Here is a 26,179-nt window from a genome sequence, read left to right on the forward strand (position 1 = left end):
ATGTGCAAAAGGATTTTGAAAAAATAACCTTAGAAAGAGCTACTGCATTACTACATTAGCTTGCATCTGACCTGCAGCGAAATCATGGGCTAGTTGCATATCTCCGTCATTTTGGATTTCCGGTCTTGTGAGTGTGTGCAATGATTCCGGTTGTGCTAAACGCCAGTGCAGAGAACCGGAGAAATCCAAATATTACCTTCTATTTATGTTTACAGGATTTATAATATCACTTCAAATGCAAATAAGATCTATACTGCTATTATTACTATAAATGTTAACTGAGCCAGTGCATCTGAAACTTATGTCTGGGTCCGGTGAATGAATTAAATACACTAATGTTCCCTACTGATCACAGAAAGAAAATTTAACTCATGGTGTGTACACACAGATACATAGTTTATTTTTACAAATTATGTTAATGTAAATATTGCTTATTTCTCGAAAATGTTTGTATTAAATTAATTATTATTTTAATATTCACCTTGTGAGACGTGGACTGTGATTTATCTTCACATTTCTCAATTGTGCACATACATTAGTTTGTTTAATCATTTTCACAACATTATTTATTATTTTACATAGTTAACTTTGCATCAAACATTATTAAATTAAAAAAAAGGTCTAATAAACTAATACATGACTAATTTAATATTTGTTTTATCTGAAGAATTTGTAACAAAATACATGCACTGCTTATAGACAAAATTATTTATGCTGCAGACAAAACAGATAAACATTGATACAAACACAAATGCAAACAGCGATCTTTTAATTTATTCAAACCTACCATAATAGCATTACGTTAAATTGTACACAGTTATAAACTGTTTTCAAATAAAGTTAATAAAACATACATTACATATCTGTCTGTCTCATTTGACATTCAGAAACCTTATAATCTTATAGATAACACTCAGAACAAAATGCCATCTTGTGCACCTAGCCCATTCTGGCTTGGTGGGGTGTCAGCCAGCGAGTCATCTGATTCTGACCGTGCACTTTTAGTACTCAAAGTCTGAAGCCAGGAGAGCATATTAAGTGTTGTTCACTGTATTTGTATTTTTACTGAGCCGAGTGTGCACGTTTCACACACCCTCTCCCGCCACGTTTCTGCTCTTGGTGGGACGAATTAGAAAGCTTGCATTGTGAAGGGGGCTCTGAAAAGCGGCAGCGCAGACAAAGGATTAAAACCTCTATTAAAACAGATGTCCAAATAAGCATACCGGTGTGCTAAAAGCACGTTCTGGGCGCACCGAGAGGTGGCGGTACGCTCAAGCCACTTAAAGCGCTGATGACCAATGAAAACTTTAGAATCAGCTGCAGGGCGGGATTTGCGCTGAACGCGGAGACTTCTGCCACTTAATATGTTCATATGGAAACACGAAAATGTACCTTTATTCCACACACAAAATATTGCATTCGGTCATTTGGTGCACATGTGCACAGTACCGAAAACCCTATACCGAAATGATCCGGTAAGAATACACTCTTCAGGAGATTCACATGATATAACTGGTCCTCTTTTCTTCTTCCTGGCTGCCACACACGATAGGTGACGGGGCCGACCTTCTCCGTGATGGTGTACGGCCCCTGCTAAGTGGCCAGGAATTTGCAGGTGTCCGTGGGGACCAGGACCATAACGTCGATCCGCATCTCCCGCACATGCTCTACAGTGGTTCGGTGTACCACTGGTTGTTGCTCCCAGGCCTCTCTGGCTATGTCAAGCAGGCCGTGGGGCTGTTGGCCAAAGAGGAGTTCAAACGGGGTGAATTCAGTGGATGCTTGAGGGACCTAACAGATAGCGAAGAGAACATATGGCAGCATCTTGTCCCAGTCCCGCTTGTCTTCGGCGGCCACTCGTTGCAGCATTTGCTTCAGGGTTTGATTGAACCGCTCGACAAGCCCATCGGTCTGGGGGTGGTACACCATGGTGCAGAGCTCTTTGACCTTTAGGAGCTTGGACAGGTCAGCCATCATCTGGGACATAAACGGGGTGCCCTGGTCAGTCAGTATCTGAGATGGGATGCCGACCCAGCCACACAGTAGAAACAGCTCCTGGGCGATCGCTTTCTTGGTGGCCTTACGGAGTGGGATGGCCCCGAGCGGACTTCGGCAGTGGCCCTACCAGATCCATCCCGATCTGCTCAAAGGGCACCTCAATGATGGACAGCGGTATCAGTGGGCTGGGGGAAGGGGAGCGTAGCGAAGTCTGTTGGCAGGTTGGGCAAGATAAATGGAGGTCTCACAGGTTTGGAACGACATGAGTTATTAATGATGTAATTTAGATTTGTGGGTGAACTATCCCTTTAAGCGGTCGTCCTCAAGGGAAGAGTTGGAAGAGTTGTGCGGCGCTGATCGGCGATAGCCCAACCCGACCCAGGATCTCCTTCCTCAATTCTTCATAGGAAGCACTCCGTTCCAGTGTAAGGACAAAGTATACCCCTTGCACCTCTCCCGTCAAGAGCAGTGCCACAATCCACACCCACTCATCCCTGGGCCATGCCTATATATACTTTTGAGACATTATGAAATAATTATTCCTGTGCCACTGAATCTGAATAAAATTCAGTGAGTCTGAAAGCCATGTGAATATTTTCTACTGTTTTTGAGAAATTTCTGTGAATTTTGATGTCAAATGCTTTTAGGGATCTTCAAGTTGCTTATATGTAGTCCCCTGGTATGTTTGCCATAGTTGCCCTTTTGGGTCTGCTGCTTTGTCACCCTCTAAATCCAGTATTACTTGAAGTAAGCCATTTTAAAGAAGAATAGTATCTTATCTCTCTTTGTTAACTGAACATTGGATGGATTATTCCTTATCAACACAAAAGCATGTTCTTTTATGTAAGCCTGTTTTTATTAAATAGTAGTTATGCACAGTATGAGCAAACATATTGTGTATTTAAATTTTATATTGCTAGACTAACCCACCAAAAAAAAAAAAAAAAAAACTCTAATGGGGACCCCCCATAAGATTTGATTCAATTCAATTCAATTCAATTCAAAAAAAAAAAAAAAAAAAAAAAAAAAAAAAATATATATATATAGATATATATATATATATATATATATATATATATATATATATATATATATATATATATATATATATATACAGTATTGTTCAAAATAATAGCAGTACAATGTGACTAACCAGAATAATCAAGGTTTTTCGTATATTTTTTTATTGCTACGTGGCAAACAAGTTACCAGTAGGTTCAGTAGATTCTCAGAAAACAAATGAGACCCAGCATTCATGATATGCACGCTCTTAAGGCTGTGCAATTGGGCAATTAGTTGAATTAGTTGAAAGGGATGTGTTCAAAAAAATAGCAGTGTGGCATTCAATCACTGAGGTCATCAATTTTGTGAAGAAACAGGTGTGAATCAGGTGGCCCCTATTTAAGGATGAAGCCAACACTTGTTGAACATGCATTTGAAAGCTGAGGAAAATGGGTCGTTCAAGACATTGTTCAGAAGAACAGCGTACTTTGATTAAAAAGTTGATTAGAGAGGGGAAAACCTATAAAGAGGTGCAAAAAATGATAGGCTGTTCAGCTAAAATGATCTCCAATGCCTTAAAATGGAGAGCAAAACCAGAGAGACGTGGAAGAAAACGGAAGACAACCATCAAAATGGATAGAAGAATAACCAGAATGGCAAAGGCTCAGCCAATGATCACCTCCAGGATGATCAAAGACAGTCTGGAGTTACCTGTAAGTACTGTGACAGTTAGAAGACGTCTGTGTGAAGCTAATCTATTTTCAAGAATCCCCCGCAAAGTCCCTCTGTTAAAAAAAAAGGCATGTGCAGAAGAGGTTACAATTTGCCAAAGAACACATCAACTGGCCTAAAGAGAAATGGAGGAACATTTTGTGGACTGATGAGAGTAAAATTGTTCTTTTTGGGTCCAAGGGCCACAGGCAGTTTGTGAGACGATCCCCAAACTCTGAATTCAAGCCACAGTACACAGTGAAGACCGTGAAGCATGGAGGTGCAAGCATCATGATATGGGCATGTTTCTCCTACTATGGTGTTGGGCCTATTTATCGCATACCAGGGATCATGGATCAGTTTGCATATGTTAAAATACTTGAAGAGGTCATGTTGCCCTATGCTGAAGAGGACATGCCCTTGAAATGGTTGTTTCAACAAGACAATGACCCAAAACACACTAGTAAACGGGCAAAGTCTTGGTTCCAAACCAACAAAATTAATGTTATGGAGTGGCCAGCCCAATCTCCAGACCTTAATCCAATTGAGAACTTGTGGGGTGATATCAAAAATGCTGTTTCTGAAGCAAAACCAAGAAATGTGAATGAATTGTGGAATGTTGTTAAAGAATCATGGAGTGGAATAACAGCTGAGAGGTGCCACAAGTTGGTTGACTCCATGCCACACAGATGTCAAGCAGTTTTTAAAAACTGTGGTCATACAACTAAATATTAGTTTAGTGATTCACAGGATTGCTAAATCCCAGAAAAAAAAAATGTTTGTACAAAATAGTTTTGAGTTTGTACAGTCAAAGGTAGACACTGCTATTTTTTTGAACACACCCCTTTCAACTAATTGCCCAATTGCACAGCCTTAAGAGCGTGCATATCATGAATGCTGGGTCTTGTTTGTTTTCTGACAATCTACTGAACCTACTGGTAACTTGTTTGCCACGTAGCAATAAAAAATATACTAAAAACCTTGATTATTCTGGTTAGTCACATTGTACTGCTATTATTTTGAACAATACTGTATATATATATATATAGGAAATTTTATTTTTGATTAGTAATATGCATTGCTAAGGATTCAATTGAACAAATTTCAGATACCAAATTTTCAAATAGTTGTATCTCAGCCCAATATTGTCTCATCCCAATGAACCATAAATCAGTGGAAAGCGTATTTATTCATTATGTATACATTTCAATTTAGAAAAATTGAGTGTGTGTGTGTGTGTGCATGTGTGTGTGTGTAAAAAAAAAGAGACGTGAGCTCTCTTATAATTACATAACATATAAAACCGATGCCATTCTGTAAAACATAATACAAACTGAAAACATTGAAAACAGTGTTTTGCGTAAAGATACGTTAATGTAAATGTAAATCTGAATTATCTGAAATATTAGTGTGCAGTTCTGATGTTGGATGCGTTGTGTGTGTGAGAGTGCGCACGGGGAGGAGGGCACCAATCCTCCCAAACTCCCACACAAGCGCTTCCAACCCTTAAAACACACACCCTATCTCCACGGATACTAAACTTAAACACAACACGTCCACCATACCCTCGAAGGATCAGACTTGAACATCATCACACACCACGCGTGAGTATGTTTGACCAAATGTAATGGTTATATAGAAGCGCATACGTCAATTGTTGCCACTTTTGTTTAGGCTTAAGCATGGGGTCATGTTGTGAGTTCATCAGCCAAAACAAATAGGACGTTATAAATTGATTCTTATGAAATAATCTCATCGTGGGATTCATTACAGTGAGGTAGAAGTGTAGAGAGTATAATTATTTGTAAATGGTTTTTAAGGCATTCGTTCGTTGTAGAATGAACTTTTAGAGGTGAGAGGCCTGTGTTTTGTTTTATCAACAAAGCGTCTCGCGCACTAGCAGAAACAAACATATTGAAATCGGACTTTTAGGATTTTTTGCTGATTTGCTGTTCGGTTGCGATGTCGAATATCTGTTTAATGATGCTATTGAATTTTAAATATAAATAAATCAGGTTTTGTTTTAAAACAAGATCACTCTTGCGCTGACTGTTAGCGAGGTGCTAGTTGGTGGAATGACGGGCCCTGCGATGCTAACAAACACCAGACAAACCGATCAAATAGAACCCAAATTGAGACCAAATATTTAATAATTTAGTTGTGAGCTCGAAGCATCCAAGGCAAAACATCATTATTTTACATGTAATATAAATCCCACATTCACCGCCGTCCATCGTTTGTGTGTTAGCCGTTAGCATTTTGCTATCCCTGCACACCCAAAACATTAACATAGAAATATTAGGTCTTTATTAAAACGCTTTTACTTTATTAAAAATATTATGTTTTTAAATTGTGCTTTTAATATTGAGTTCGCAAGGTTTTGTTATTGGACACATTTTTGAAGATGATAAATTATTCTCGGGCTTTCTTTTTGACAATTTATGTAACGTTAGTTTTATTTGTCTATTTGTTTGTTTACATTAGTTATATTTTTGTAACACTTAGACATGCATTAATATTATACATTTATTCAATTATTGTTGAATAAAATGAACATTTAATCTTTAATTAATCCCAGGAGCAAAATGAATTTTTTAAATGGCATTTAACTTAATTGATCCTTAAAACAGCAAATTTTTCTGTAGGTTTTTCCGTGGAATGAGCATTCCATGCAGCATCTTAGGTATGAATGACGTGGCCTGGCAGGAGACGTGTGGTGGGATGCTGCACACAAATGGTGCACCAGAGACCGGAGGGGTCAGAGTCCACGCGGGGGGTTCACTAGCCACAGTGGGAGGTGCTGGGCAGGGACCTGGAGGAGCTCACCCTCTGCCAGGTATGGACCGGATGGCAAATCCCAATCCCAGCACCCCACAGCCTCCACTGAGCGGTCGTTCCCAAGATGATGCCACTGTGGGCTATTTTTTTCAAAGGCAGCCTGGGGAACAATTGGGTGGCTGCACTGCAAGCAAACACCGCTGGCCTACTGGTGAAGGAAACCATGCTGACCAGGTAAGAAAGACCTCAGTCTAAACCTACTACAAAGGCATGTAAACATGGGCATTAAGTAGAATACTGTTTAATTAAATGCGACCCTGACATATTGAAAATATCAAACCAATAACCTTTTATATATAATATAAAGTTACATTTCAAATAATACAACTAAAAAGGGTCAAAGACTGGTCCCAAATTAAATGTACAAAATTGATTTTATATAAAAGTATAATGCAAGCCCAACATTTCAAATATTTTTATTTTTTAAATATGGGTGAAATGTATCATCGTCATTCAGCATAATGTATATAGTATTTATGTAAAAAATTTACTTATGTCAAAATTAAACAAATTATACTTATTTTGACCTGTACTTAATATAGAAAATAAAAAGTGATCATACTACATAAAAAGTGTTCTGTGCGCAAGAGAGAGCCACGTCTCACGGACAGCAACTCTGAACCGAGCTCTCCTTCATGACGTTCGCTTCCTCGTGCACCTGAACGAACAAATACAAATCGCAGTTTAAACAAACAGAAAAAAAAAGAGCAAAAAGTGAAAGAGCTTAATTCAGCACTGCGTCGTTCTGGTCTTCAGGGTGCACACAGAGATGCGTCTCAAAATCTTCTTGGTTTTTTACCGACAAATACATACTAAATATGTCAAATACCTGTCTTGGAAAGTGTGTTCGAAAAAGTCTGTGGTTATGTCTTAAGTGAAAGTAAAGAGTTGGAAAGAAATCGGATGTGTATCATCATAATATATAATATATATATCAAATAATAATCTCTTAAAGTGACCACGCCTAATTTACTAGCTCTGCTGTTGGTGTCTTTAATGTTAATCCAAGAAAATGAAAGTAAATTACTCACTGCTCTTGATTGAATTACTCTGTAGTTTTAACAAGAATTTAAAAAAAATCAGATATTATTGATTATATTGTTTTACTTGTGGGTGCAGGACACTAGTTTATTTATGTGAGTATAGCAAAATACAGCAAACTGTGAAATATTATACCCCAAAATTCTTCATACTGTAGACTACCAGTGAAATTGATTAAAAAAAATTAATAATAATAATTAGGGACCTGACCATGTTTTGCTTAAGTGTTTATTTCTTTAATTGCTAGTGCAACCTTTTCACACTGCAGACTGAACAAAATTAAGCATTGCTTGCTTGGTAATTGTTCAACAAAGTATTGATAGTTGTGTAAATATTGTCATACTGTCAGTTGTCTGAAGTTATGGTTGATTGTAATCCATTGCATATTTTTCTATCAAAGTTATCTTGAATTTGTTCTGAGATGGTTTAACTTGTTCTTGTCATATTTTATTTCCAATTTCTGAACTATAACAAATAAACTGTGATAATGTGAGATGTTGAAGGTGTCTGAACAGGGCTCCAAACTGCGACTAAAACGGTTGCATTTGCGACCATAAATATTAAAATGCGAGTGAATTTTTTGCTGAGGTCGCCACTGGTGACTAGGCCTATGTATTTACATGTTATCTCTTAAAAAATTGCATATAATGCCTTTTTTCCTGATTGTTTTGCATTCACATCTTTTGTTATGTTCGCTCATTGAGAGAATGCACATCGAAGTTTTAGTGTGAAAAAGAGTTTTAAACAGTCCTCATCTGCCGCGCAGCAGCACTGACACACACCTGATAAACGCGCGCGAGAGAGAAATGATGGAGACTTGAAGAGAAAGACGCTGTTTTTCTGCATTATTTCGTTCATAACTTGATCAAACTACAACAGATAAAGCTGTCATCTGTGTGGATATTGGCAATATCGTTAACAGTTCTCGTTTATAATCATAAGGCTTCTTCTTAACAAGATTTTAGTCCATGCTGTGTCCTGTTAATGCATGAACTTAATTATTTGAAGTGCACTTGCCGTACAGTAATCGCAAAAAGCTTTGTTACTTTTTAATTTACAAAGTATCAGCTTTAAAATTATTCCAAATTCACAACAAAATTCAAACAATAAATACAGTTTTGGTGCTCTTTAAGGGGCCGTTCACATATCGTGCCTAAAACGCGTGGAAAACGCTAGGCGCGCCACTTTCTCCTTTTCAAAGCGCTCAGGCAGAAGCGTTCCTGAGGCGTCTGCCGTTGCTAAGCAACCATGACCTGCTCTCTCCATGAAGATGCGTAAATTTCAGCAAATGATAAATGGATTTGCAGGACTAAGAATCGCTTGCAGTAGCTCTGTTACTAAATTTATTTAAAAATGGCTATCCATATACAGCTATGATAAGCTGTTCCTTCATCTTAGCTGAGCTTTCAACGTTGGTACTGGAAAGGATGAAGCTGATTAGTTGGTTCTTGTCACATGATCTGCAGTGCGCTGGCGGGATTCTGAAAAGTTGAGATGTTTTTAACTCGATGCGGTGCGGGCGCGCCTGGAAAAAAATGAGCGCGTCGCTTCCATTATGAGCACGCACACATACCGCGCGACTACATTTGAAATAACGAACTTGAGCGTGCAAAAGACTCGACATGTGAACGGTCCCTAATGCGGCAGGCTCGATCGCGAGTAGTGCCTCAGTTCAAGCAGCACGTGAACCTATCATACCTTGCTCTTTACTAATAGAGTACATAATGAACATGAATTTACATCAAAAGGTAGGCTATTTTATAAGAGATTATACAGACAACACTTTCAAACTGCGGAAAACGTGTAAAGCTTGTTAACATTGCAACGTTATATTAACCTCAGTAACCTTTCGGTATCCATCATCAGTCAGCCAGAAAAGTAACTATAAATAGGAGCATTTTGCTATATTTATGAGCTATTAAATTTTAATATTTTTACTTAACCTGTTGTCTACATGATTCAACTCCTATAAAATTTTATTTTACTAATTAAGAAAAACAGACTGAAAGTGTGAAAGACATGCACTCTTAAAAATAAAGGAGCTTAAAAGGTTCTTCACAGAACAATTTTTGTTCCACAAAGAACCATTCAGTCAAAGGCTCTTTGAAGAACAATCTCTTCCTGACCTTTTCATAATCCGTTATTGTCTTCAAATGTTAAAGGTTCTTTATGAAACCATTTAGACAGGAAAAAAATGTTCTTCTATGGTATCATGAAGCACCTTTATTTTTAAGAGTATGACAACATTTACAGGATGCATTGAGGAGGACCCCAAACTATACTCAGGGGCCAAGTGATGCTTATGGTCCATGATATTGGTACAGATTTTGTGTAATAAACAACGCATGACTGTATATTTCAAGTTGGAAAAGATATTTAGCTCCCACTTTAAGTGAACCTTCATTCCCAGGTCATCTACAAGGTGGATTAAAATGCTGATAAAGTCAACAAAAGATGAGACATAAACACGTCAGTATGATTAAAAAGTTAAAATGTAAAATAAAACACCTAAAACATGTTTATTCTGTGGGACCTAAAAAAAGATGTTATAACTCGGGCATAAAATGTCCGATCTTCCCCAAACTTCACTTGTGTGATAAGAGTCCTGACCTGAACAGATCTGCAGGCCAATATTCCACCGGGTGTGGCAGAATGGCTCGATAGCGCCACCTATACACATTCAACGGAGTGTGCCTCGAGCTATGTTTCACGTACATGTACAATTGCTGAAAATTGCTGTAGCAAAGGCTGAATCATGCTGCTGTTTGCAGGTTTACCGGATTTGCATTGTTGCGGACATCACACTCCCGAGTGGAATGCACCAAGTCTGACCTACCGAGGATACAAGTCCAAAATTTTTGTACACGCATAGTTTGGCTGGTCCTTCGACTTATAGTCAGGTGCAACTTATTTATCAAAATTAATTTGACATGAACCAAGAGAAAACATTATCGTCTACAGACGCGAGAGGGCACTCCATGCTGCTCAGTGCTCCTGAAGTCTACCCCTTAAAAGCATAGAGTGCCATCTCGCGGCTGTAAAAGATAATGTTTTCTCTTGTCAAACTAATTTTGATAAATAAGTCGCAAGTCTACACTAATATTTTCTCTTGGTTCTTGATTCTAAATAAATGCGATTAAAGGGTTAGTTCGTCGAAAAATAAAAAGGTTTTTCTTACCTTTCTGGACATGGACAGTATACCATACACACAGTTTCAGTGGAGAGACTGAGACCTCTCGGACTAAATCTAAAATATCTTAAACAGTGTTCCAAAGATAAACGGAGGTCTCACGGGTTTGGAACAACATGAGGGTGAGTTATTTATAACATCATTTAGATTTTTCGATGAATAAACCCTTTAAATTACAGTGCAACTTATGTTTTTTTTTTTTTTTTCGTCATTATGTGTTTTTGGACTGATTCGACTTCTAATTGGGTGGGACTTATACTCTGAAAAATACTATAATTGAGAGCATATACAAACAAAAATCTACTTTTCTTCAACACAAAGATTTATTTTTATATATATAAAAACTAAAGTAAAAAGTCGGTAATAAAATAAGATCAAAAAAGGAAAAAAATGCAAACGACAGCACAATTAAATAGAATAGAATAATAGAGAGTTTTATTATAATAATAATACAAGTTTTTATTCGGGTAAGAAATACTACAGAAGTGTAAATTATCAAATTTAATTTCTGTAGTTTTCATTGTAAAAATGTAATACAAATGAATGCTTACCATTAAAGTTATCAAATTTATTCAGTCAAGAATTCAGATCAAAATCGTAAAAAAGTGAGACAGAATGAGGAAAATCGTCCAATTCCACTCCTTGGACAATCGATTGGTGCATCTTTAGTGTCTTCTGTAAGTCGTGAAAAATTTATGATCGTAAAAAATAATAATAATAAAATGGGACGCATTGTAATCCATTTATTATATATTTTTTTAAAGCAGTATTGTTTTGTTGCTATATATGTACTGTGCAAAGATAGAAAAAGTGTCATGTCTCTTTGTGTAGGTGCGCATTGTGGATGAGATGAATTATGATTTTCAAGCCTTGGCTCTGGAGTCTCGTGGAATGGGTGAGGTATGTTATTCGAATCTTTGAAAAGCCATGCTATTATACATTTTTAAATATATTTTTTTAAGAGTTAAATATTCTTATTACATACTTGTTAACGTATGCCAACTCCACTGTTTTTTTTTTCTTGTTGTTTGTATGCCTATACTTTGTAAAAAGTGATTGCCACATTTACCTTTTTTGCAGCTTCTTCCTGCAAAAAAATTGTGGGAATCAGATGAATTGGTAAAAGATGCACGTAAAGGGATGTTGCTGGGTGAAGAATGGAGAGAGAATGCCTGGGGTTCTTCCCGTAAGTTCTTCTAAAATGCTTCCATGTTTTGATCATGAAATATAACTGAAGAAACATTCATGCTGAGATAAAATTGGAGAAGTTTGACAAATTAAGCTTCAGAGAAGGCTTACTTTAGTCTATGCTAAAGGTTTACCAAACATACATGTAATACCTATAATAATAAATATCTCCAAATAGTAAGTAAACACTTTATACATCAGAGATTGGGGTGGGCGATATGACCAAAATCTTATATTAAGATATGATAAATTTTATATCTTGATAACCATATCTTGATATAGTTATTTTTTCTTTCAATAAGGTTTTTTTTTAATGATATTAAGATTTGATGCCATATAACTTTTTTATAATCCTTTTCACCAATGTCAATATCAAACTAATACAAGAAAAAAAAAAAAAAAAACTCAAGCTCACTGGAGATACGTAAACAGTTAGTGATGAAATAAGAGCAAGAAACTAATTACAAGCAATAGAAGAAAAAAAACTACAATAAATAATTGTATATACGCATAATCATTAGCATTATTTTTCATATAATAATAAATAACATTTATTTATTTTCTTATTCTAGTTACAAAAGTGATTTAGTCAAGAGAAGAGCTGAAACAACAAATCGATTTAATTGATTAAAATCGATTATTAAAATAGTTGTCAAATAACTTAGTCATCGATTCGTTGCTAAATAACTTTTATTTGCTGTAAGCGGCTCATTTCGTGCATATTTCAGATCTGTGGTGACCAAAGTGTGGCAGTAATGAGCCCCCGGAGGTTTTACTCAGCCAGTACAGCAGGAGAAGTAGCGAATAGCCAATAGCTGGCCTCGTTTTTTGTCATGTGCTTCCCGAACTAGACTTAGGTCTCTGCAGAGCAAAAGTGGGCGTTTATCACCATGTGGGTGTTTTCAAACTGCTGGGTGTTCCTAAAACATGCAATCTTAATGATCCCCCTTAACCAACCCCACCCCTAAACCTAACGTCACTATGACGTCAACCAAGCAGGTAACATGGTGTAAAAACACTCTGATCTGGTAACTCCCATTACTTTCCTGCAGAGACCTATACTTGTCCCGAACAGCGTCTCTGCTGCATCATGTGACAAGAACTAACCGATCAGCTTCATCCTTTACCGTAACAACGTTAAAAGCTCATCCAAGATGAAAGGAACAGCTGATCATAGTTGTATATGGATTTCCATTTTGAAATAAATTTAGTAGAAGAGCTACTGCAAGCGATTTTTAGAGCTGCAAATCCATTTATCCTTTGCTGAAAGTTTCGCGTCTTCATGAAGAGAGCACGTCATGGATGCTTAGCAAAGGCAGATGCCTCAGGGGCGCAACTGCCCAAGGGCTTTGGAATGAAGGAGAAAGCTGTGTGCCTAGCGTTTTCCACACGTTTTTAGGCGCGATATGTGAGACTTTTATTTGTGCAGCAGATTTCTCCAGTACAATGTTGTTTGCCAATGTTTAGTCGTAAAAGCTGATAACATTGCTTTTTAACAGTTAACATTTAAAGCTTTACAAACATGTTCTGGGATCAGTTTGTCGTTTACCAGTTCAAAATTCAGTCGTGCAGATTAATGACTGAATGAGAGAGGTAAATGTTTAAAGATTTTTGAAATGCACCCCCCCCCACTGCTCTTTTTCACACAGCAGGTTTTTTGTGTGTCCAATTTTTTTTTTTTTTTTTTTGGACAACCTTCTGATGGATTTTACTTTAAATTGTGAGTTCCATTCAGGTTTCATGCCATTGGCACTTTTTTCAAAGGATTGTTTACAATTTCACAGCATAAGCTATAAAGCTGTTTCCCAGTAAATAATAAAATACAATGCACTACAATTTATTCTGTTTTATCCTTATTCTTCATGAAGATATGTTCTGAAAGATTCCTTAATAAGCTTTGTTCAGGATGTTAAACTACTTTAGGAGCTCGAAGGACTGCCTTGTTGAAAACATTATTTGAAATCTCCTTGTGAAATTTGCTAGAGTATGGGTCAGTGTTTTGATTGCAGAAGAGTTCGACAAAGGATTACTAACACATAATAAAACAACAAATACAGGTATATTTTTGATGAGGATATGACAATGCAAAATGGTTAAAATCTCTTAAAAATCTATGCTGAATGATAAAGACCCTTTATTAATAATTTACTTGGGGAAAAATGGAAAAAACTAAAATAAGTACATAAACCGATTAATCGTCAAAATAATCGTTAGTTGCAGCCCTAGTCAAGAGCAGTGAGCGATTTTCATGAATGGCAGACAGGACGAATATTGGATCGCTTCCTCTTGAAGACCGAAGTCCGGATCCAATATACTGTTATATATGTGCTTTGTCTTGCAACTGTTTACATTCCCTTAAGACCTAAATGGCTGTTTATGGGGATACTTGTATTTGGATGCATATGTGTTTATGCAATTGTTCAAAGCCAATAAAGTGGCAAAAATGCTCACAAGCTCTATTAGCAGCTGATGTTTGGCTTACGCACTCCTCTCACACAGAAACAGAGACAGTGCACACATAGCGCTGTTGTTTTTCAACGGCCTAAAATCAGTTGCTTAAAAATGCATGCAAACATTGTTTTCGTGACCGCGCATAGCAACGAGACATGAGCGTGCGCATGCTGTTATTCGCGTGTCTGCCTGCATCCCGGTTTAATGCATGCAAGACTGCCGTCATTCAAATAATGAAAACGTATCGCTATAAACAATGTATTTTGTGTCACCATAAAATAAACGATAGAGCACAATGTGAGTCAAGTCACTTTTATTGACACATCACCACAGCACATGTGCCTTGGAGAGGGAAATTCTTGGGAGCCTGCTCCAAAAATGGCAGAAACGGTTAACATATAACCAACTGACTTCAACAGGTGAAAGTGTGCAATATGCACATACATATGGTCAGTACACACAGTGTACTATTAGACAAACTTGCAGTTAACACTACACATTATACGCAATATGTACATACAGTTAGCACTACAGATTAAACACTATATGTGGAATGTACACTATACACTACACTGTACAATGTACCATATTTACTATACAATGTACACTATACCCAATGTACATGTTCTGCATTCTGTGAACAAGCATAAAAATATGCTAAGGTGCAACAGAGTGTGCATGAACTAGATACAGAAATGGTATCTGGTGGTAATGGGTAGGTTATGGGCATCAAAGTTCCTTGATTATTACGTCGGAATGAGAGTGTGGTTCCTAGCCATATCTGCCTAGAAAATCACATTTCATTTTCTGTCAGTCTTAGTACACGATGTTACTACAGAAGAGTCAAGTTTTAAACGGGAAAAATATAGAAACTCTTTGGGGAATTTTTGAGAGGGACGCTAAGTTTAATCAAATTCAATGATCTATGCTAATCTCTGTAGGAGTTGCAAACCTAGACTATATTTTCAAAATTAGTGGATTGTTCCTTTAAGTGCAGTCTTGTACAGTCTTGTACAGTCTTTTTGTCTGATTTTCCTTTTTTAATTTCAGTAAAATGCTGTAATTTTGTGATTCTCCTTGTAGCTGGTTGGCTTGGTTCATATAGTAACTCATAAGCTTTTATACATTTATATATATCTCTATATCAGTGCTTCCCACAGGTTTGAAATATACTTGGGGTGGTACCCGGGTGGAAAAGCCTCCTATTACCCACGGCACAAAAATGGTCTACTTACTACATCTGACACACAACAAATAATGTGTAATTATTAAAAATATTTTAATTTATTGAAATTATATTATTCATTATTGTATGCATTGTAAATTATTCAGAATTACAGCATAAAAATGGTAGAGTTCTCCTTTGTCATATAGTGGGTCTCTCTCATTCAGTGATCCTTATACCTGGCTCGCGATGTCCACTTTCCAACAAAGTTTAAATAATTTGATTATTAAAACTACAAAAGCAGTTTAATCAAGAGCAGCGAGTGATTCACTCTTTTCTCTTTAAATTAACATTGAGGTGGCCTATATATTAAGACCTACTGTAATGCACAGATCTAATATGTTGCATATCAGATGTTTTTCCCCAACATTTCCCCAAACGTTCACTTAATTTAGTGACATAACGGTTTATGTTTGCCTGAATACTTAAACTGTAAATGTGTATGTATTGGGATTGCGCGAAGTCAAAATCACCTTTATGCAGGTGCTTCGGATGACAGTCTAGCCAAGTCACCTTTATTTATATAGTGCTTTAAACAAAATACATTGCGTCAAAGCAACTGAACAACATTCATTAGGAAAACAGTGTGTCAATAAAACAAAATGATAGTTAAAGGTTTCACAGTCAGCGCGAGAAGTGAGCGGAGACAAGGTACTCTTTTCAGAAAACATACAAATAAAGGTAATTAATGCCCTCTAGCCTCCGCTAGACAAGGGCTTAATTTAACTAAATTTTGTGAAGATCGTAATTGAAATTTTTGCCTTAAAATTAGCCCTTGCGCATTCAACAATTATTATTTTTTTCAGGACAGGTTAAAATTGAATGGAAAAAATACTTCTAGAACCAGTGCCACTGAAAAAAGTGGGCACTCTATGGCCAATCAGAGGCATGTAATTTAGAATTTGCTCAATATGCCAGAGTTATAAATACACTTTAAATAAGAGATTCATTGTGCATGTGTTCATTGTAACTGGAGATTTAACTCAGTTTACATAGTGGATGAACTGAAGTAATATCAGCATATAGATTATATAGTGAGTGACCTTTGCATGCTATTTGTTGGAAACTTTGCCACTATTAATTAAAATAAACATATTATTTTTCATGCTGTTAAGCACACACTGCAAAGGACAAGTGATAGACCATATTAAAATGTGGGACTGAATCTGAAAAATCTAATGCATCAGAATCACTGATCTACTGATGTCATAAAAAGTGAAGCCATGGTTCCGCCATGTTGCTATTCCCCATATATTCTGTTCAGTTAATAGGAAATCATAATATTTTAGTGTGGAAGCCTCACATGTTGACAGTGTTTTTATATCTGAAGTCTCCCTGTACATTCTTAAAATACAAACATCCTAAGCATGTAAATTTCAGCTGGTTATTAGTTACATTTATATTAATTTCATTAACAAACATTTTGGCGGATGGTTGAGACTTCACAACTCGTATTACAAATGTTAAAGGTGACACATTATGCCCTTTTTACAATATATACTTTTTACATTTAGTCTCTCGTGTCCGCTTTAACCCCAGAATGTGTCTAAGTTTCAGCTCAAAATACTCCAAAGATTACAACATTTTGAGAATACCTATGTTCACTGGAAACAAAAACATTAAATTTTTCTGACCTGTCTCCTTAAATGCAAATGAGCTACTGCTCCCCTCCCCCTTTTCCAGAATAGAGCTGAGTCATTACAGCTTGTACCTGCTAAAAACATCTGGGGCCGGATTCACAAAAATCTTAAGAAATTTCTTGATTGATTTCTTAAGATAAATTCCACAAAGTTCGTAAGAATGTTCTTAAGTGCTCAAATACATTCTTAAGAACATCTTAAGAAAAAAAAAAGAAAATAACAGCAGTTATTTGAATGAATACATGACGCGCTGCTAAACTCACACTATTGTCTCCTTGCACTTCCTGTTGATTACCCTAATAATCATAAGAAAGCATGCACCATAGACTGTATATTTTTGTCGAGACTTTGACTGGAGCTCAGCTTCATGTTGTTAATTTGGCCTGTTTTTGAACACTGCCAAAGATTATATATTTATAAGCTCAAATTAACGCGTTCAATTAAAGATTCCTTTCTGACTCGTTTTAGAGTTGCTAATGAGTTTTGAAGTCGGCTAAAAGCAGCGTCACACATAGGCTAATCATGACTGATCATGTTTACATTAAGTCATCACTGTCCCTTCAGAAAACTAGTTCACATCCCTAGTCCTTCTGTGTATTATATGTAGCTGTTGTTGTAATGCTTAAATATAACAATTAATTTGAAATAACCCAATAAATTCATTAAATAATTATTGTTTGAGATTTAAGACAAGCCTGGGGCTGTCCTAAATTGAAGTTATTTACCATGATTATTAAGAAGATTATTTTCAAGAATTTGAATTCTTCTTAAGTTTTGTCTTAAGAACAATCTTAAGAAAAAAGATAAGAACATTCTTAAGAAGATTTTTTGGGGAATACAAAATATTCCAATCTTTTTTCTTAAGTTAGAAAATAAGAAATTGGCAGTTAAAAAGAATTTCATTCTTAAGAATGTTTCGTGAATTCGGCCCCTGTTTTGGTTCTGATTGTTTATCACGCTGAAATCATGTGTTTTAAACATAGACTGTATAAAATCATGGACGTAATGTCCATGACATCATCCATAGGTTTCTGGAGAGTGTTTTTGAAGCCAAAAGTGGGTGGAGCCGGCCGTCGCCATCCTGGCTGCGTATCGAGTTATTAAAAAAAAAAAAAAAAAAAAAGCGGGAGTTTCCGTACAATAAGGGGGCGTACACATATCGCGTATATAAATGCGTGGAAAACGCTAGGCGTGCCGCTTACTGATTTTTTTTCTCAAATCCTTTGGGTTCTTGCGCTCCTGAGGCTTCTGCCATTGCTAAGCAACCATGACCTGTGCTCTCCATGAAGACGCGGAAACTTCAGCAATGGATAAATGGATTTGCAGCACTAAAAATTGCTTGCAGTAGCTCCGCTACTGAATTAATTTTAAAAATCTACATACAGCTATGATCAGCTGTTCCATCTTGGCTGAGCTTTCAACGTTGTTACGGAAAAGGTGAGGAAGCTATATGACCTGTGGTAAGATATTTTTTTTTTTTTTTTTTTTTTTTTTTTTTAACAGAAACCCTCAGTGACCAAAAATATCTTAAGCATCACCACCAAATATGCATTCATTAGGCCTAAAAGTTAATTTTTACATAAAGGCATTGTGCTAGAAATATTACTATTATTTAGAAGAAAATAAATGTGATACTGCTACTACTGTTGAAAATTTTTATAAAACTTTATTTTTTAAAGAAATCACAATATTTCTTCCATGTTTTAATTTAAAAATAAAATCCCCTTTATTTACCAAAAATAAAATGTTTAAATTTCATAAAAGACAAATTAAATTAAATTAAATTTTTTCTACAAGTTATATAATTATGAAAAACAGTAAACAAAATTGTAAATGAGTATAAAGAATGGCATTGGTTTTATTTTTAGTGCTAAAAAGTTTTTTTTTTTTTTTTTTTTTTTTATTAGAATATTTTTGTGTTTTGCGTTGGTACCGAAATTGGTACAGAGAATCGTGGATTTTTACTGGTATCGGTACCGAATACTGAAATTTTGGTACTGTGACAACACTAGTGCTGACATTGCATCTTCAGCAGCTACAGCAAGATAACCATAATGGCAGACCACAACTTCTCACTTAGGGCTGTGTATATGCTAACAGGGCAGAGTTCCACAAATGGGCGGGACTTTCACCGACTATGATGTCATAGTCTGGAACTGCTTGTAAAGAGAGACAATGGTTACATTTACATGCACACTTTTTGATTAAATCGGGCTGAATGCATTACGATTGATGAATTTGATTGTAGTGTTTACATGAACGTTAAATAAAGTGATCTGGTTGATGTGCGGGTTTATATGTCACAAGCTACAAATAATGAAAGTGAAAAGTGAAAGTGACACATAATATAGAGTTTCTCACTGTTTGCACATAACCACTCTCCTACACTGTTTCTTTATTAGGGCCCGAGCACCGAGGTGCGAGGACCCTCTTGTATCTGCTTTGTTTATTATTAGGGCCCGAGCACCGAAGGTGTGAGGACCCTATTGTATCTGCTCCGTTTATTATTAGGGCCCGAGCACCGAAGGTGTGAGGACCCTATTGTATCTGCTTCGTTTATTATTAGGGCTCAAGCCTGGAGGGCGAGAGCCCTATTGTTTTCCTTAGGATTATTATTAGGGCTCAAGCCTGGAGGGCGAGAGCCCTATTGTTTTCCTTAGGATTATTATTATTATTTTTTTTCTTTATTCTTCAAAATTTTTTCTAAGGTTTCGGGGGCTTTTGTGGCCCTTAACATGCTCAAAAACTCTTGAAAATTGGCACACACCTTGGAACCTGCGGCCATTAGGGCCGGGCAGAGTCTGATACACGGGCGTGGCACAGGGGCTCTACAGCGCCCCCTGTAGTACCGAGGGCCATATATCATGCATACTTGCACGTATACATATGAAACTTGGTACATATATATAACTCATCAAACCAAACAACTTTCACACTGCATGTCATAAGCTCCGCCCAACAGGAAGTTGGCTATTTAGGGTTTTATGAAAAACACATGCTCTGGAATTTGATATACTCCTCTGAGGAACTCCACCCGTTCAACACAAAACTCGGTGAACACGATCTCAAGACATTGGGGATGCTAAATTGCGAAGAGATTTTTGATATCTCGAATGGTTTGCCCGTGGCGAGGCGTTGAAATTATGGCGAGAAATGAGAAACAGGAAATGTATAATAACATCCACATACATTTGCTGAATTTGATCAAACTTAATTGGTTTGTTCGTTGTATGATACCGATCGTATATATGTGACTATTAGGAGTCAAAGTTATAGCGCCACCAACTGGCAGCAGGAAGTGAATCATTTTCAGAACGCTTTGAATTCAGTATCTTATTTTTACTTGATTTGCTTCAAACTTCATCAGAATAATGACAAAACACGGCCGAAGAAAATCTGTTGTGGGGATATTTATATCTAATATAGTGTTGCCATGGCAACGTGTCAAACCTGAATGTTCTGTTCTGGTGATTTTTAGGCAGATAACTAGGTCAGATTTACATGAAACTCGAAACAGATATCAGTATTAAAGATAGCTAGACCATGTCAAAAGCTTTTAAAAGGGCGTGGAAGAGGCACTCTATAGCGCCACCTTTTGTCAAAAGTGGGGGGGTTAGTTTTAGCTACAGACACCAAACTTGGTACATAAATTGTTCTTATCAAGATGGACAACTTTCTAATTCGCAGTCATAAGCTATGACCAACAGGAAGTTGGCTATTTTGACTTGAATATGGATTTTTGGGAATTTTCTTTTGGGAATTAATGCATACTCCTCCCAGGGGAAGTACACTATACACACCAAACTTTGTCTACATTAAGAAAAAACATTGAGGAACTTAAATTGCGAATGAATTTTGGATAGCTTGAACGGTTTTGTCGTGGTGATTTTTTGAAATAACAGTAAAAAGTGAAACATTAATCATCTTGTATTTTTAAATTGCAGCTTCCAAACCTTTTAAAAAACATTTTTCATTTAGAAAACCAGTGATTCTGAGGAAATATGCATAGTTTCATGACTTTACAGCACTGTATGATTAAAAGAAAATTAAAAAACTGTCAGACATCTGATCTCACTCTGTCACTCTGTGTGAGGAATGTATGTGTGCTGACTGTGTGTGTGAGTGTGAGTGGGGGAGAGGTGTGAGGTGTGAGGTGAGTGGCAGACAAGACAGGGAGAGAGAGAGGGACTTCATATCTTTAAACATATCTTTAATCACCAGAAAAAAATATTATTTTAAATTGTTATTTTTTTGTTGTTGTTGCTAATTGTGCTGTTTTCATTACAGCTTAAGAAATATCTTAGGCCTTATCCTTTTCTGACAGTTTCAGGGATTAAAAAAATTCTAAAAATACTTATTTTAGCTGCAAATAATAATTTCAAACTCATTTGATATTGACCTCTGACACCCTGTGACATGACATTTATTTGAATTTACATAATCTCATGGATGTAACAGTAAAACTGTTCAGCTCACAGATGAAGACTAAGCTGTGATGCAAGCAGAACTATTTCACAAATGCTTAAAGGTTAATGAAATCATAACAAAACACTTTTAAATTATTTAAGGATTTGGTAACACTTTAAAATAATGTCTCAATTGTTAACATTAGTAAATGCATTGGTAACACTTCATAATAGCTGCACTCCTAGCTAAGCATTAGTAAATAGCCAGTTCATGCTTTATATATCCTTCTCCCAAAATTAATTTTATAAATACAGCTATAATTTGTTCATAGTTTATATGCACATTTATTTTGAGGAGATTAAAGGCTGTTATCTTCCAAAATAAATAAATAAATAAATAAAAAAATAAAAATAAACAAACACAGAACTAAAAAGGGAATCATTAATTGGCTTGTATTTTTAAATTGCAGCTTCCAAACATTTCAAAGCATTTTTTCATACAGAGATCAAATCATTCTGAGGAAATATGCATAGTTTCACGACTTTACAACACTGTATGGACAACAGAAAATTTAAAAACTGTCAGACTTCTTAACTAACATGATCTCACTCTGGCCACTCTGTCTGTGTGAGGGAAGGGAGGGAAAGAGGGAGGGGGAGTGTGAGGGGGTTGGTGACTGACTGCATTTTTGGTGACTGACGGTGTGTGTGAATTGTAGGGAGGGGAGGGGCTATCTGGCAGAGAGAGAGACAGAGAGAGAGAGAGAGAGACCTAATCATCTCTTTAATCATCAGGGGGAAAAAAAATCAGTATTTTAAATGTTTATTGTTTTTGTTTTTGCTAATGGTGGGTTTTTTCCCCTTTCATTACAGCTTAAGAAATATCTTATCCTTTTCTGACAGTTTTAGGGATTTAAAAACATCCTAAGAATCCTTATTTGTACTGCAAATAATAATTTCAAACTCATTTGATACTGACCTATGACATCCTGTGACATGACATGACATTTATCTGAACTTAAGAGTTATGCATCTACATCCGTCTGCATGGACTCTTGTTTGTAGGTGTTCTAAACTTGCTTACTCCTATTATCAATGGCAACGGCATTGGAAAGCCAGTACATTTTATATATATATATATATATATATATATATATATATATATATATATATATATATATATATATATATATATATAAATATATATAAATGATAAAAAGATCCTTAAAGTATGAAAATACAATAATTGAACTTTATAGATGTGCTCAAGAACAAAACATTTATAGCTGTATTTATTAACTGCTTAATAATGCATATTAAAGGAGTGCTATTATGTTGTTTCACACTTTCAACTTTAGTTAGTCTGTAATGTTGCTGTTTCAGCATAAAAAAGTTCTGCAAAGATTCAAAGCTCAAAGTCCAATTCAATAGGATAATTTTATTTAACAAAAATCACATTTTAGAAAAAAACAACGAACAACTTGTTTGGGCTACAACAAATATTTTCCAGGATTTGTAATATCACAAATACGGACGAATGGGATGTAAATTGGTTGAGCTGCACTAGAGAAGGCAACGAGTGTGATTATATACGTAGCTGACCATGAAGACTGGAAAAGAAAAAAAACTCCTTTTATTCAGGTGTGAAGAATTATTAACCATTTTTCCTTTACTGATAAAATGAGTCAAAAACAAAAGTTTAACTCAGACTGAAAATCCAAAATTATTAAATCCCCATGAGAAATATTCAAAATTAGTACAGTACAGTTATTGCAGAGTTAAGACATGACGACTGGACAGCAAAATGCTTACTGGGTCACAGGGGTCAGAAAAAAACAAGTGGAGAAGAACAGAAACACATTAACTGGAAAATAATTAAGAATTAAAGTGAATAATTAGGTGTAAAACTATCAGGGAGTATTTAGTCTACAGTCCCACCATTTTTCAGAGCTGCAACTTTCCTGGAGTCTCCAGAATTACAAGGTGTCAGGTTCTGAGAGACTTAAAAGATCCCAAAAATGACTTAATTAGAATACCATGAAGTATTGTGAAATACTATATATTAAGACTTTATATATAGGCTTTATGAACAGATGGGTTCTGAGTGACTTTTGTATGATGCTTTGAGGAATATATCTTCCAGAATCTGGCATTAGATTTAGGAGCTTATTTTTATTCCATCTCCTATCCTGAAAAGTCTGTCTTGCAGAATTGACTAAAAATTAATCTTCACATTAATTCTTAATTCTTTTGCTATTCTATTTGTCATTTTTTTCACAAATTTTTTTTCTTCTTCTGCCCCCGTGACCCAGTCACCATTTTTTGTCCAATGGTCAAGTCTTAACCTAATTATTGTTAATTATCTTAAAATAATTATTGTTCATGTTAACATAGTTAATGTTTATGAATCAAATATTATTGTAATGTGTAACTAAAGTTATATAGATTGTTCTGTGAATGTGATTTCAAAGTCTAGATGATTCGGATTAACCCTTTAACTGTCCTTTCCCTTAAAACCTGACTGCCAGAGGGCTATTGTGAATGCATGTGCCCGCTGGGCACAATTTACCTGATGCCACAGGGGTGGCGTTGCACTGATGGCTTGAGCCCGCCATCGCTGCTTGCAGCTATATTTAGGGCCCGAGCAACGATGGTGCGAGGACCCTCTTGGAATTGCTCGGTTTATTATTAGGGCCCGAGGAACGATGGTGCGAGGACCCTCTTGGAATTGCTTCGTTTATTAGGGCCCGAGCACCGAGGTGCGAGGACCCTCTTGTATCTGCTTTGTTTATTCTTCTTCTTCTTCTTCTTCTTCTTCTTCTTCTTCTCCCGAATGAATCACATTTTTGAGGGCTTTAACATGCTCAAAAAGTCATGAAACTTTGCACACGTGTCAAACCTGGTGAAAAATTTCGTCTGATATAGGATTCAGAAGAGGGTGTGGCAAAATGGCTCGACAGCGCCACCTATACTAAGAAAATCAACAGCCTTCCAGCTATGTTTCACGTACATGCACGAAAATTGGCACACATATGTAACACACCAATACCTACAAAAAAGACTCTTGGACCAAAATTCTAAACCCAACAGGAAGTCGGTTATTTTTAATATTATGAGCAAATTTTGTGTAATTTTGGTCATTTCCATGTGTTGTATTTTGACGAACTCCTCCTAGAGATTTCTTCAAATCAACACCAAATTTGGTATGCCTAATCTAAAGTCCTTTGCGATGTTAAATTGCGAAGATCTTGAGTTTTCGTTGAAGGGCGTGTCCGTGGCAGCCTGGCGATTTTCAATGATTCGCCACGAAAAATGAAGTTGCTATAACTCACACATACAATGTCCAATCTGCCTCAAACTTCACATGTTTGATGAAACTCTGAACCTGAACAGATTGACATGCCCATATTCAGTTATAGTCATAGCGCCACCTATTCGCAACAGGAAGTGTCATATTTTACGCTGTGACGAACTACTCCTAGAAATTTTTTTTGTGGTCAGTCTAATCTAAAGGCCTGTGCGATGTTCAGTTGTGAAGATCTTGAGTTTTCATTAAAAGGCGTGTCCACGGCACCATGGCGAAGTTCGATGTCTTGCCATGTGAATAAAAGATGTTATAACTGAGGCATAAAATGTCCGATCTTCCCCAAACTTCATATGTGTGATAAGAGTCCTGACCTGAACAGATCTGCAGGCCAATATTCCACCGGGTGTGGCAGAATGGCTCGATAGCGCCACCTATACACTTTCAACGGAGTGTGCCTCGAGCTATGTTTCACGTACATGTACAAAAATTGGTACACACATGTATCTCACCAATATCTACAAAAAAGTCTCTTGGTATGAAATCCGAATCCCAACAGGAAGTCGGTTATTTTGAATTTTCCCTGCAAAATTGGTGTTGCTTTTGCCATTTTCAGGGGTTGTACTTTAACGAACTCCTCCTAGAGATTTATTGAGATCAACACCAAACTTGGTCAGTGTAATCTAAAGCCATTTGCGATGTTAAATTGCGAAGGACTTGAGGTTTCGTTAAAGGGCGTGTCCATGGCGGCCTGACAAATTTCGATGTTTCGCCATGAAAAAGGAAGTTGCTGTTACTCTGCCCCAAACTTCACATGTTGGATGAGACTCTTGACCTGAACAGATCTACATGCCCCTATTCAGTTATAGTCATAGCGCCACCTATTGGCAACAGGAAGTGACATATTTTTACACTGTGACAGACTATTTCTAGAAATTTTATGACATCAATGTCTTTATTGTGGTCAGTCTAATCTAAAGCCATTTGCGATGTTAAATTGCGAAGGACTTGAGGTTTCGTTAAAGGGCGTGTCCATGGCGCCGTGACGAAGTTCCATGTCTCATCATGGGAATAAAAGATGTTATAACTCAGGCATAAAGTGTCCGATCTTGCCCAAACTTCACATGTGTGATAAGGGTCCTGGCCTGAACAGATCTGAAGGCCAATATTCCATTGGGTGTGGCA

General features: G+C 36.5%; 1 protein-coding gene and 1 long non-coding RNA gene across 6 annotated transcripts in view; one reads left to right on the top strand and one right to left on the bottom strand.

Moving 5' to 3' along the window:
- Positions 1 to 3,484: 3,484 nt before the first annotated feature.
- The window catches only part of LOC127938360 (uncharacterized), a 172,068-nt gene continuing 149,373 nt past the window's right edge, over positions 3,485 to 26,179 (bottom strand). The window contains exon 2 of the long non-coding RNA XR_008148690.1: positions 3,485 to 3,679. This is a non-coding gene — a long non-coding RNA (uncharacterized LOC127938360). The remainder of the gene's footprint in view (positions 3,680 to 26,179) is intronic.
- Positions 5,154 to 26,179, top strand: part of LOC127938353 (pumilio homolog 2) — a 167,821-nt gene continuing 146,795 nt past the window's right edge. For 4 of the 5 annotated variants that reach the window (XM_052534927.1, XM_052534930.1, XM_052534929.1 and 1 more), the window contains exons 1-4: positions 5,154 to 5,315; positions 6,357 to 6,723; positions 11,612 to 11,680; positions 11,861 to 11,966. In XM_052534927.1, coding sequence (XP_052390887.1) covers positions 6,370 to 6,723; positions 11,612 to 11,680; positions 11,861 to 11,966 — 529 coding nt within the window. In that variant the 5' untranslated portion in view covers positions 5,154 to 5,315; positions 6,357 to 6,369. Of the gene's footprint in view, positions 5,316 to 5,469; positions 5,489 to 6,356; positions 6,724 to 11,611; positions 11,681 to 11,860; positions 11,967 to 26,179 lie in introns of those variants that run through there. The other variant, XM_052534928.1, reaches the window with a different exon arrangement.

The sequence above is a fragment of the Carassius gibelio genome, chromosome A20, assembly GCF_023724105.1.
Source record: "Carassius gibelio isolate Cgi1373 ecotype wild population from Czech Republic chromosome A20, carGib1.2-hapl.c, whole genome shotgun sequence".
NCBI lineage: Eukaryota > Metazoa > Chordata > Actinopteri > Cypriniformes > Cyprinidae > Carassius > Carassius gibelio.